This window comes from Syngnathus typhle, linkage group LG20, assembly GCF_033458585.1.
Source record: "Syngnathus typhle isolate RoL2023-S1 ecotype Sweden linkage group LG20, RoL_Styp_1.0, whole genome shotgun sequence".
Lineage (NCBI taxonomy): Eukaryota > Metazoa > Chordata > Actinopteri > Syngnathiformes > Syngnathidae > Syngnathus > Syngnathus typhle.
Genome location: NC_083757.1, coordinates 7785694 through 7798582, shown reverse-complemented (window position 1 = coordinate 7798582; position 12889 = coordinate 7785694). Strand labels below are relative to the sequence as shown.

Genomic DNA, 12889 nt, shown 5'->3' with positions numbered 1-12889 from the left:
TGGCCTGATCATTAACCCGGCGAAGTGCGTCTTCGGAGTGCCGTCGATCCAGTTTCTTGGGCATCTCATCGGCAGTAATGGGGCCACCCCCCTCCCGACAAAGGTGGAAGCAGTCTCCGCTTTTCCCCGCCCACGTTCGGCCCGGGGGCTCCGGGAGTTCCTTGGGATGGTTACATTCTACCACCGATTCATACGCCGGGCGGCCCACATCATGCACCCACTGTATGAGGCCCTTAAGGGTAAAACCCCCAACCAGGACATCGACTGGACCCCCGAGAGGATCAAAGCTTTCGAGGATACTAAGGCTGCGCTGTGCCAGGCCACCATGTTGGTCCACCCGTCGCCTGGAGCCCCGGTCGCCCTCACAACCGACGCATCTGACTACGCAGTTGGTGCTGTATTTGAGCAGTCGGTTGGTGGCGCCTGGCAACCGCTCGCCTTTTTCAGCCGCCAGCTGGTCCCTAGGGAGCGCAAATACAGCACATTCGACAGGGAGCTACTCGGCGTCTGGTTGGCGATCCGCCATTTCCGCTCCATCCTGGAGGGCCGTGAGTTTACGGTTTTCGTCGACCACAAACCCCTCACGTTCTCTATGTCCAAGGTGGCTGAGCCGTGGTCCGCCCGCCAGCAGCGTCAGCTGTCATTTATCGCTGAGTACACCACAGATATCCGACACATCGCCAGCAAGTCCAACGTGGTCGCCGATTGCCTCTCTAGAGCGGTCGTCCACACGGTTCAGCTGGGGCTCGACTACTCAAGTATGAGTGCTGACCAAGCCTCAGATCCTGGGATCCAGTCGCTCAAAGACTCGGACACTGGGCTGCGTCTGGAGGTGGTCGCGGTTGGCGACTCAGGAGTCAGGCTGTGGTGCGACCTCTCCACCGGCCAACCTAGACCACTTGTCCCTGCCGGCTGGCAGCGGGCTGTCTTTGAGGCGATACACGGCCTGTCCCATCCTGGCAGAAAAGCGTCCGTGAGGCTGGTGGCTCAGAAGTTCGTCTGGAAAGGGCTGAAGAGAGACGTGCGGGCCTGGGTCGACTCATGTGTGGCTTGTCAGCGTGCGAAGGTGCACCGCCATACCAGCCGTTTACTGTCCCCGAGAGGAGGTTCGACCACGTCAACATCGACCTTGTGGGCCCGCTCCCCCCTTCCCATGGTTTCACCTACCTCCTCACCATGGTGGACAGGACGACCCGTTGGCCTGAGGCCGTCCCCCTCTCCTCAACCTCAGCTGCTGACGTGGCCCGGGTGTTTATTGGCACATGGGTCGCACGCTTTGGAACACCTTCAGACCTCTCCTCGGACCGGGGTGCACAGTTTACTTCCGAGATCTGGAATGTGGTTGCTAGAGGCTTGGGCGTCAAGCTGCACCGCACCACCGCTTATCACCCCCAGGCTAACGGGCTGTGCGAGCGGTTCCACCGCTCCATGAAGGCTGCTCTACGCGCCAGTCTGGTGGATGGCAACTGGGTGGACAGACTTCCCTGGGTCATGCTGGGCCTCAGGACGGCCCCTAAGGAGGACCTGCAGTCCTCGTATGCTGAGCTCGTCTACGGCCAGGTACTACGAGTTCCTGGGGACTTCATTCCAGACACCACAACGCCTTGGTCGGCGGCCGGGCAGCGGTCCTCCCTGCTGGAAGTTGCCAGGACGTTCGCACCTGTCCCCACGTCACAGCACTGCACCCCTGTTTCCCGGGTGCCCACCAACCTACGCTCGGCGGGTTTTGTGTTCATCCGCCACGACGCCCACCGCGGACCGTTGTGTCCGCCTTACGACGGGCCTTTTAAGGTCTTGCAGCACGGGGGTAAGAGCATGGTCGTGGACATCGGCGGTAGGCCTGAGACTATCTCGGTTGATAGGATTAAGCCTGCCCACGTGGATGTTTCCCGGACGTTAGAATTGGCGCAGGCCCCACGCCGCGGACGCCCCCCAGCGCCTCGCCCCTCCGACCTGACCGAGCTCCCGCCTGCCCGACCGACAACGCGACCGTCCAGCCCAGCGGTCTTTCCGGCGGCGCCCCCTACCCATGACCCCCTGCCAGCCCCTGCCACCTACACCCGCTGTGGTCGGGCTGTCGTTCCTTTCCGGCGTGGGGATTTTGACTATGGGTGAATTCTGGGGGGGCTTGTGTAGTGGGTTGACATAATTCACCCGGAACCTAAGTTCACGTTGCCGAGTTCCGGTGGGATGTTTTACACGTGTGGGAGTTTCCTGTTTGTAGTAGTGTGTGTTAGGATCTCGAGGGGAAAAGAGTCGGCCCGTGGTTGAGAGAAGATAATTATAAATGTCATTAAAACAACTGCCGTTGGCACCATCATTTATCACTCCGCCTCCGACTCCAGTCCTTGCACACCACAGGGTAATATTTGACCAAACTCTCTCCTTTCAAAAGCACACTAAGAATATAACCAGAATTGCATTTTTTCACCTTCGTAATATTGCAAAGATTCGTCCGATCCTCTCGACCGGTGATGCGGAAACTATTATACATGCGATCGTCACGTCGCGCCTGGACTACTGTAATGTACTACTTTCGGGTCTTCCTAAGTCCCGCATCAAAAGTCTACAGTTAGTACAAAATGCTGCTGCAAGGCTGCTCTCTCGGTCAAGAAAATTTGATCACATTACCCCAATACTAGCCAACTTACATTGGCTCCCGGTCCATTTAAGATGTGACTTCAAGGTTCTTCTATTAACCTATAAATCACTGCATGGCTTAGCGCCTTCATATCTCGTCGACTTAGTTGTTCTTCATGTTCCGTCTCGTGTCCTTTGTTCGCAAAACGCTACCCTTTTAGTGACACCGAGGGCCAAGAAAATGTCTGCAGGCTCTAGAGTAGGGGTGTCCAAACTACGGCCCGCGGGCCAGAGGCGTTGCCAGGAATTTTTCCAGTAGGGGCGCACGCCCACAGGAAAAAAATCTAACATCACCCACGCCGTTCGCTGATCGCTAAAACAACATTCGGGTCCGGGAGGCAAACGGTGAATGGATAACATCGCGCACATAGAATAGCGCAAGCACATTCGCGCAAGACCGAAAGAAAAAACGGCATGAAAATGAAGAATCAAAAAAGCTAAAATTTTTTCAACCGGGGCGCAGGGAGTCCTAACCGGGGCGCCGCCCCGGCTCGCCCCGGCTTGGCTACGCCTCTGACGCGGGCCGCAATTGGCCCGCGGGCCAGTTTTTATTGACCCGCAGCAAATTCTGAAAACATAATTGAATGTGGCCCGCACAACAGCTTGAGCACTTCTCAGTTTCCACACTAGATGGAGCCCGCCACACAAAGCGCTTGACGTCCGATTAGCAAGGAAGAGAAGCAAACGCGCAGCGTTTGATTTGAGTCACACCCGCCTTCTCCATCTTCACCCTAAGCAGTGATGGCTGGATGGTGTTAAAGGCGCTAGAGAAATTAAAGAACTTAGACTGAGACTTAGATAGACTTTATTGTCATTTTGTAAACACTCGGTGCACACAAAACAAAATTTCGTTGCATACGGCTCTCGACAAAGGAATGATATGATGATCCTCCCAGTGCTCCTGTTGATCTCCAGGTGAATCAGTGTTTTGTGCAGTAAATAAATCACTGCATCGTCCACCCTAACACCAGGCCGGTAAGCAAACTGCAGGGGGTCCAGCTGCGCTCCCAGTAGTGAACGCAGGTGACCCAGGATGATCCTCTCCATAGGCTCATCAGGTGGGAAGTCAAGGCAATAGGCTCCTTGGGGCGCGGCACCTTCGGTACAGGGACCACGCAGGAGGTCTTCCACAGTCCTGGGACCTTGTTCAGGCTCAGGCTCAGGTTGAACAAGTACCTGACCACATCACTCAGCTGGTCCGCACAGTCCCTGAGCAGTCTCCCACAGATGCCGTCTGGGCCCGGGGCATTCCCTGCCTTGATCTTTCTGAGGTGACTCCTCACCTGAAGATCCGTAAAGGAGAGGGGTGAGGAGGTATGATTCTGTCCATGGTTACAATCTTTTAATCGTTCTAATTTCAATGGCATTTTATGACTGAAAATTTCCATTTTCAAAATTGGTAAATTATAGATTTAAAATGAAATATTTCAGTGATAATTTATAAAAATTTTGTTACTAAAAATTTCCATTTTCAAACTTTATTATAAATAAATATAGTTTGTAATGGGAAAAAAATAAAATAAAATTCGGAATTCGACTAATTCGCTTCTCGAACCACCTTCTGGAACGGATTGTGGTCATAAACCGAGGTTTGACTGTAAATAAATAAATAAATAAACGCTAAAAGTGAGGAGGCAGCATTATTGACGCTTACTGTGTGCAATGCTTCAATCTCACCAGGGGCGTCACTGCCGAGTCGAACTCGCTGGCGGTCAAAACGATAAACTTGGATGTTTTTTTTTTAAACGCTGCTGGAACAAAATATTATTGTATCCTAAACACAATTGCACTTGCGTCAACATTGCAAAGCTTCATTGTCTGCGTAATTGAATGCAAATATGTAGTGTTCCTCTCCTTGACATAGCTATTAAATTCACCAAGCCATGTCGGTCCCTGAAGGCAGCACAGTGACATGTGCGCATGTGCAAATCATCTCCGTTAATCAGCTGACCGGAGATGCTAGCTAGGCTGAGTTGAAGGACCTCTGAGTCGCAACGCCGCAATTATCAGTCATATTTGATCATTTTCTGTGATATGAATGGAAATCTGCGACTGTTTGACTGAATCTCACCGAGTCAAGAACGGTGAAGCCTGTAAACGTTTCGGTAAGAACGGCGACGAACCAATTGATAATCGTCGTGACACGGCTAAATGCTAACAGTACCGAGCACATATTGGTTACGTATCGTTTCAATGTGTTTGTTTCGGACTATTTTTGTCTAACATACGTCGAGGACCTGTACATTTCTTCATATCTGCGTGACTGTCATATGACAGTTGCACTTCTCTGACGCTCTGACGTCATCACCATGCTGCAGATGTTGAATGTAACGAGAAATAATAGAAGTGAAAAGAGGAACAAAGTCATGTCGTGAGGATTTAAAATTGCTCACAAGAGGACGTAAAATTAGGTACAACTGTATAAGCGATTGCCATCCGATAATCAAATCAAAGCTACCTACCTATAATAGTGCTCATTTTTTGGTTTACATTGTTGTAGGAGTAGTATGCAGTGATTTGCAGCTGTTATGCATCAACTGTTTCTTGTTGTTGGCCAATGAACAGATTTTGAAAAAAGATAGTTTTAAATACATGTTGATTAAAATAAAACATGTTTCCCAACCCCCAACCACTACAGTGCTCCTCCTGCAATAGTTGAAGCATCCTCGAAGCCCAGCAGCACAGCAGCCATGACGGAATTCTGGTTGATCTCAGCGCCGGGTGAGAAGACGTGTCAGCAAACGTGGGACAAGCTTATGGTGGCCACCACGCGCACCAACAACCTCTCCACCAACACAAAGTTCAACATACCCGATCTCAAGGTGAACCAAATGAACTCGTGCAGTCCCCCAAAAAATACACAGCCATATGAGAGCGACGCTAACGTAGCCGAGGTGGCATCTGTAGAGCTGAAGTTCTGATTCTGGTGTCTGTGACAGGTGGGCACGCTGGACGTCCTGGTGGGTCTCTCGGACGAGCTGGCCAAGCTGGACACGTTTGTGGAAAGGTGACGAAAACTAATCTGAGCAAAGGCCTGAAATTGTTAAAATGACTACCGATAACAACGTGGAAATGCTGTGAAGATAAACATCCAAAGACATGAAATATAATAAAGAAGTACCGTTTTTTTCCATGTATAATGCGCCCCCATGTATAATACGCACCCTAAAAATGGCATGTTGATGCTGGAAAAAAGCCTGTACCCATGTATAATACGCACCCAAATTTTGACTCCTACTTAAGTCCGTAAACGTAAAATTAATACAGAAAAAAGATCATCTTTGGGAACAACCGGATGTTATTCTGCCAGTCAGTATCACTGCGCATGGGCTAGCAAACTCGATAGTGAAGAAATGTTTCGGATTTGTGTAGGGTACATTGTGACAGCAAACGAGCAGGTGATCGAGCAAGCGTCTGATACGAGAGCATTGTGTTCGTATGGACCGTGTTTGAAGTGAACAGCAGAGAAGAAAGCGCATCTGTAATGGCGGCCTCCGTATCATATCCGGATTAAAAAAAAAAAAAAAAAAATTTTTTTAATACCCATGTATAATGCGCACCCCAGATTTTAGGACAATAAATTCGTTAAATTTTGCGCATTATACATGGAAAAAACTGTAGTTAAATTTTGCGCATTATACATGGAAAAAAACATTAATAAATGAATAGCAGAAAGAAAAATTTGTTTTTAGATAGACACTTTATTTGCATAACAACACATGTATTTTTTGTATCTTTAATGTTTAAGCTTAAGAACATTATTATTTTTACCATTCTCTTTTTTTTGTGTGTGAACGTAGTGTGGTAAAGAAGGTGGCTCAGTACATGGCCGACGTCCTAGAGGACAGCCGAGACAAAGTGCAGGAGAACTTGCTGGCCAACGGACGTAAGACACAGAAAACCCGTCTTTGCAAAGCACTCGCCAGTGTTGACTCGTTGTCTTTGAGCAGTGGACCTGGTCACGTACATTACCCGATTCCAGTGGGACATGGCAAAGTATCCCATCAAGCAGTCGCTGAAGAATATTTCCGAGATCGTCTCCAAGGTGGGTTAGAGAACATCGCCACGTCATTCCTAGATTTTTCCTCTTCCTTTATATTTCTCGTGATTTGCCAGCAAGCGACACAGATCGACAACGACCTGAAGGCCCGAGCGTCGGCCTACAACAACCTGAAGGGGAACCTGCAGAACCTGGAGAGGAAGAACGCGTGAGTCTTTGTTTGGGAAGTTTGTTTGCCTTTGCCAACTTGACCATAAAGTGCTTGTGATGTCTACCAGGGGGAGCCTGCTGACCAGAAGTCTGGCCGACATTGTGAAAAAAGACGACTTTGTGCTGGACTCGGAGTACCTGGTCACCATGCTGGTGGTTGTGCCCAAGTAGGTGCACATTTTATTGCAGTGTGTGAGTCTCGTTTGTCTACACGTGTAACCGTATCATTTGTGTTCAATCATCTCGAGCTTAATGGGTTACAACGGCAATTTTGTGAGGCAGCCTGTGGTGCTTCCTTTGCATATTGTTTCAGCATTAAGCTAGCAGACTTTGATCAGACAAGGTTGTTGTGGTCTTTGCTAACATACTGCTATATTTTAGTTTCCTCATTTGTTTTTGTTTTTTGCAGATCTTGCAAGAATTATGTTTCTCCCAAACTGCAAACTTATCTTTTTTCTAATTTGTTCACAACTCAAACGTGAAAATCAGCCATGTAAAAAGGTGCTGAAAAAGCTTGAAACTGCTTTTTTTGTGCCGCGATCAGAACAAGCTTCGTGGACTGGCAGAAGACATACGAGACCCTGGCGGAGATGGTGGTGCCGCGTTCCACCAAGTAGGCCGTCCGCCTTTCAGATGCGTGCCAGCGTCAAGCGCCTGCCGTGGGCGGAGCCCCATCATGCATTGCCGCCCTAAGCAGCTCATCTGTCCGCAGGTTGCTCTTTGAGGACAACGACAGCGGCCTGTTCAGCGTCACGCTCTTCCGCAAGGCCGTGGACGACTTCAAGCACAAGGCCAGGGAAAATAAGTAAACATGCTTTTTTCCAAGATTCCCGTTCTGACGAGACTGCTGCCTCAATGGCTGACAAATTGCCGTGGGTCATGTTCAGGTTCACCGTGCGTGACTTCCAGTATAACGAGGAGGAGATGAAGGCCGACAAGGAGGAGATGACGCGCCTGTCCACCGACAAAAAGAAGCAATTTGTGTGTTTGGCGCTCGCACGCTCTCGCTCCTTGCTGCCCTTCACCGGTGTCCTCCATTTTAGGGTCCACTGGTGCGGTGGCTCAAAGTCAACTTCAGCGAGGCCTTCATCGCGTGGATCCACATCAAAGCACTGCGCGTGTTCGTGGAGTCGGTCCTGAGGTCAGCCTGTCAAAAATAGGAACTTAATTTTTCAATATCAAAAAATAGGACACTTTAGCTTTTATAAAGTCATGATTAAAAATATGTAATGCATTCAAGTTTAATTGCATACATTTTTAAAATATCTTTAAAATAAATATATTTTTACATATTCTACATACATATATACCAGGGACGTGTGGTCAGAGGAGGCCTCCCCTGCCGTCATGAAAAGGGGAAAAACTAATTCAATTGTTTTTATTACAAAGTCATTTTCCTTTTAATTTCAATAATTTTGTATCATTTTGAACCAAAATCGCTGAATTATTATAGTTATTTTTAGAACCGAAGAAGATTTGTTCGGAGGAGCCAACGTTCAGTCTAGCCTCCTCTGAGGATTGCGTAATCACACGGCTGCCTATGTTGACAGGCTATGCAGTTAGACTGAACTGCTCTCTGTCTTTATGTCACTGTTTAAGTAATCAAACACTGGCTATATTAATTAATTTCCGTAGTTAAGCTGGTGTATGTAATATCTTGTGTTTTTTGTCATCTGACCGTAACGTCGTGTTTCTTTAGATCAGGAGTGTCAAAATAATTTTTGCGGGTCGCATTGTAGCCATAGCTTCTTTCGGAGGGCCATTATGACTGTCAACCCAAATAAATGTATGAGTACCTCATATATATATATAGTAAAAGCTACAAAACAAACTGACAAATAACTCATTTTCAAATCAGACGAGTAAAAACTGGTCAAATATTTAGAAAAAAAGATATTAAAAGTGAAGACAATTTGCAATTCTAATAATGACACACTCATTTGATGCACAATTCGTCTTCGCCGGCCACGTAAAAATTTTCGGTCAAAGCAGGATGTCATCAGTAAAGGAAGACCAATTCCGGAGTTAAAAGGTTTGATTTGGACAACGGGACTTCGGAACGGAGTGGTACGCACGATCGAAAACAAGTTTTTGATTTCGTGTGCTTTATTGAGTGTTTTTATGTGTGAAAACTGCTGAAATGAGATTTTAATCAAAATAGTTCAAATTAAATAATGACTAAGCCACACTAGAGCAGCGTTCCCCAACTTTTTATATGACACAGTTAGGTGCCGGACAGTGACGTCAGTGCCTCCCCAGTCATGAACCTCACCGCACTGATGCATCGCACTGAAATCAACGCTTATATACATATACATATACACATATATATATATATATATATATATATATATATATATATATATATATATATATATATATATATATATATATATATATATATACATACATTTGCATATGTTGTTTGTCTCTGTTAATACACTGTCAATAAAAATGATTTTAATATTAACAAAATACTAATCGGCACTGCGAATGGGACGTTGCTTGCATTGTTCTTCCAGGTACGGTCTTCCAGTGAACTTCCAGGCCATGTTGCTGCAGCCCAACAAGAAGAACATGAAGAAGCTACGGGAGGTTCTGTACGACCTCTACAAGCACCTGGACAGCAGCGCTGCCATCATCGACGTGAACGCAACCGCCTCGTCGTCATTTCGGGTCAACTGCCGGTCTCGCAGTTTTAGCATTCTTTTTTTTTTTTTTTTTTTATTGTCCCTCGCAGGCCTCCATGGACATCCCCGGTCTGAACCTGAGCCAGCAGGAGTACTACCCATATGTTTACTACAAGATCGACTGCAACCTGCTCGACTTCAAAGTTTAGAAGGCGCCGTCGTGCCCATTTTACATTCCCGCCCTGGTTTGCTTCCTCTTTCCGCTGTTCATCATTGTCTAACTTTGGTTGCCGCTCCGTTCCACGTATCAAAACCAAGGGGCATCAATTAAAAGTGACCAAACGGTGGCTGTGCAACCTTCCCAACGTACCCTGCCGCCATCCAAAGATGTCGTTAATCCTGCGTTGATATCGTGGCTTCATCGAGAACATCCTAAAGAGACACAAATGGAGATGTACATGATAAAGTATTTATTTTAAGCCTCTAATGAGTCAGTGAAGATTTTATTTGACAGTGACGTGCGTTCTTAGTGTGTTTGTTTACAGTTAGATGTTGATCATCGTGCCCCAGTGAAAGCAATATATTTGGTAACTGTGCTAACTTGATTCTGTATATTTGATCCCTCATCATAGTTTGCGTGGCTACTGTAATGTCGCTCTCATAGAAATGTCAACATATTTAAAAAGAAAGCAAAATAGTAATAAACGTGAAAACAATTACTGGCATGTAAATCTGACTGGTCAATTTGATTTTTTTTTTTCAATTTTTCCAAGCTGAAAATCACAAGACAAAAATACTAACAATGAAGTAAGTTTTTATTGTTCTTACAAGGAAGAAATTTTTGTTCTAATTCACCATTTCATGGCATTTAAATATTTGTAATTAACAGTCATTTATTTTATTTTTTTAATTTAAGGACTTGATTCTTATATTTAATATATCACCTCTACCTTATAAATTAGCCCAGGCATTATTGTTGTGCGATGTACTGAATAACTTGACCAGAGTATTATTTTTATTGGGTGTGTCTAATAAATTGTTTCAAGCATGAACTTTGTGCGGTGTACGTAATAATATGGACAAAACATAAGTAGCTTTCTAGGTTGTACCAAGTTATTCTGCGCATTAGCTTTGTAGGGTGTCGCAAATAATATAAGAATAATAATAATGATACATTTCTCTTGGTTAAGCGTCCCGAATGTTTTGTCCAGTAAACCGATGACAACGGCGATGACTGTGACGATATTGACGAGTTCAGCAAATCAGCATCACCGCGTTAACTCAGCCCCGCCCCTCTCCCTCCTCTCTCGGATGACGCACGGCGTGTGGTCAGGCGGGTCAGCCGATGTTATCCGAGGGACCAGCATCATAGCTGCAGCAGCAAACCCAGTAGCAGAAGTGAGCGCACCCTCCCACGGACGGCGGACGAGCACGTCCGCGACGTCGTCATGAAGCGCGCAAGGACGTGAGTAGGCCCAGGCCGCCTTGGGCGCACCTGTGGCGGATGATGGGCTGCGGGGGGAGCAGGGCGGATGCGATCATCGAGCCCAGGTACCACGAGAGCTGGACTAGGGACACCGAGTCGACGTGGCTCACCAACACCGACGTGGAGGCCCCTCTGCCGGTTGCCACTAGTAAGTATGTCGTCTTTTTTTCTGTTATAAAAACACCGCTTTTAAACTCTTGTGGAAAGCAGTGGCGTGCAACCTGGGCCCCGTTAGCTATATAGGGCCTTCCAACTGTTTGCTCGTCATCATTTTAAGACATTTTAGCGAGTCAGGCTGTACTACTTTTATGCTTTCAGCCAATTAAATGGTTTATTGACCTTGTGGCAGGTAGATGTGGATGACGAAGGTAAGTAGCGATATAGCCTGCTGTCTATATTCATTTTTTGAACCAAGGTGTTTATCATGCAGACAAAAAATACTTTACAGTAAATGCTGCTAAATGGAGCAAGACATTTTCCTCTGTTCAGCTAGCAGTTAATTGTTGTCAGCAGGTAAGGCGTTCGAGGCAGGTCTGCGTGAGAAGAGAATGGTGACCACGGGCACCCAGTGCGGGAAGCAGACTCTCACCAACACCGCTAGCGTGGGCTGCAACCACCATAGGATACCCAGACGCTCCTTCAGTGAAGTAAGTATACGCCACATTTTGTTACCACAGTGGTTTTGAATGATTGAATTAACAACCTTTTAAAGATAACGTTGAAGCTAATCTCTGTGTGCAGGTTCTGAACTTTCTTTCTAATTGCAGCAAGCCAGTCGCGATTCTAAGCGCAAGACCTCCAAGCAGCCCGGCCCTTTGAGCAAGGATGGTCAGTCCATCAGTGGCGGCAGCGGCGATGATGACGAGCCTGTCAAAGTGTGTGACGAGACGTGAACGCCAACCGTAGCTCCGCCGCCGTTGAGATGACAATAGCCCAGAAAGCCCTGGGGTCACTCGGGTCTCCAAAGGGCTTGGAATGCTGCCATCTTGTGTGCCCCCTTGCGAGGGGCATGCCAAAGCAAAGCTGGCAGTCAGGGAGCGGATCACTGTGCCACACCGCTGCAATGGGCTTCACTTCTATGTGCACGTGTTCCCCTATTCAAAAGAAACCAGAAGTGCTGTCTCTTTTTAAAACAATCTGCAAGATGTAGAAAAGCACCCGCATGTGCCTACACTTCATCTGAACAAATCCTTGTGCTCACAACTTGTGTGTGTGTGTGTATTCCGCTTTTGTTGGTCATTGGGACTGTTGTGTCTGTACATGACAAGGGGGGGGGGGGGTTAATGGTGTTAACACAAAATACAAATTTGTGCATACTAAACATTAATTTGTGCACACACAATACCACAAAAATATAAGAAATACTTATTTATGCGCACAGAAAACTACCAAAATACCTATTTGTGCGCTCGGAAAAGTACTTCTTGTGCACACAAATGTATATTTATTTCCATGTCATGTCTGGGGCTGTGCAGTCATGTTTTGTGCATGTCAAAAAATGAAGGCAAAACCTGTTTGAGCCGGCAAAACCTGTTTGAGCCACCAAAACAAACTGGTGCCATGTGCAGTGTAGCCACTAAACGGCGCTAGTGTTTTTCTTTGACAGGCAAATTCAATGGGCGCTTTTAGTTTAGCCAGACATTTAATAAAACGTAAAAAGAGGGGTAACTGTGTGATTAGTTATTAATCTACCGTTAAAATAATCGTATCACCACAAACAAATGTCACAGGACGAAAAGTGTATTTAAAAATCAAATTTAATGATAAGCTTGTTCTTGTGGCGCAATTGCATTCCAAGAGTTGTACGTAGAGCATTGTTTTCATTAAAGTTTCCCTATTACATAGAATGGAAGCGTGCATTTCCGTTTCGGTTCTCGCGAAAATTCGGCACTAGGACCACGCGGAAGGCTGTCAGCTAGCTTG

The 12889-nt window shown here is 46.6% G+C and overlaps 2 protein-coding genes across 3 annotated transcripts; both read left to right on the top strand.

The window, feature by feature from the left end:
• Nucleotides 1–4556: 4556 nt before the first annotated feature.
• Nucleotides 4557–10211, top strand: atp6v1c1b (ATPase H+ transporting V1 subunit C1b). The gene is made up of 13 exons (XM_061267695.1): nucleotides 4557–4745; nucleotides 5279–5462; nucleotides 5580–5647; nucleotides 6441–6526; nucleotides 6591–6685; nucleotides 6757–6848; nucleotides 6919–7017; nucleotides 7395–7463; nucleotides 7563–7655; nucleotides 7738–7831; nucleotides 7894–7991; nucleotides 9373–9496; nucleotides 9591–10211. Exons 2-13 carry the CDS (start codon nucleotides 5331–5333, stop codon nucleotides 9687–9689), a joined length of 1149 nt encoding a protein of 382 aa, XP_061123679.1. The 5' UTR covers nucleotides 4557–4745; nucleotides 5279–5330; the 3' UTR covers nucleotides 9690–10211.
• A 582-nt stretch (nucleotides 10212–10793) lies between these two features.
• On the top strand, nucleotides 10794–12813 carry si:ch211-215i13.3 (brain and acute leukemia cytoplasmic protein). 2 transcript variants are annotated; one of them, XM_061267291.1, is made up of 3 exons: nucleotides 10794–11114; nucleotides 11477–11613; nucleotides 11734–12813. In XM_061267291.1, the coding sequence occupies exons 1-3, from the start codon at nucleotides 10985–10987 to the stop codon at nucleotides 11857–11859; spliced, it is 393 nt and encodes a 130-aa protein (XP_061123275.1). In that variant the 5' UTR covers nucleotides 10794–10984; the 3' UTR covers nucleotides 11860–12813. The 2 variants fall into 2 exon arrangements, with proteins under 2 accessions (XP_061123275.1, XP_061123276.1); XM_061267292.1 differs by having other exon boundaries at nucleotides 10803–11114; nucleotides 11480–11613.
• Nucleotides 12814–12889: the final 76 nt, after the last annotated feature.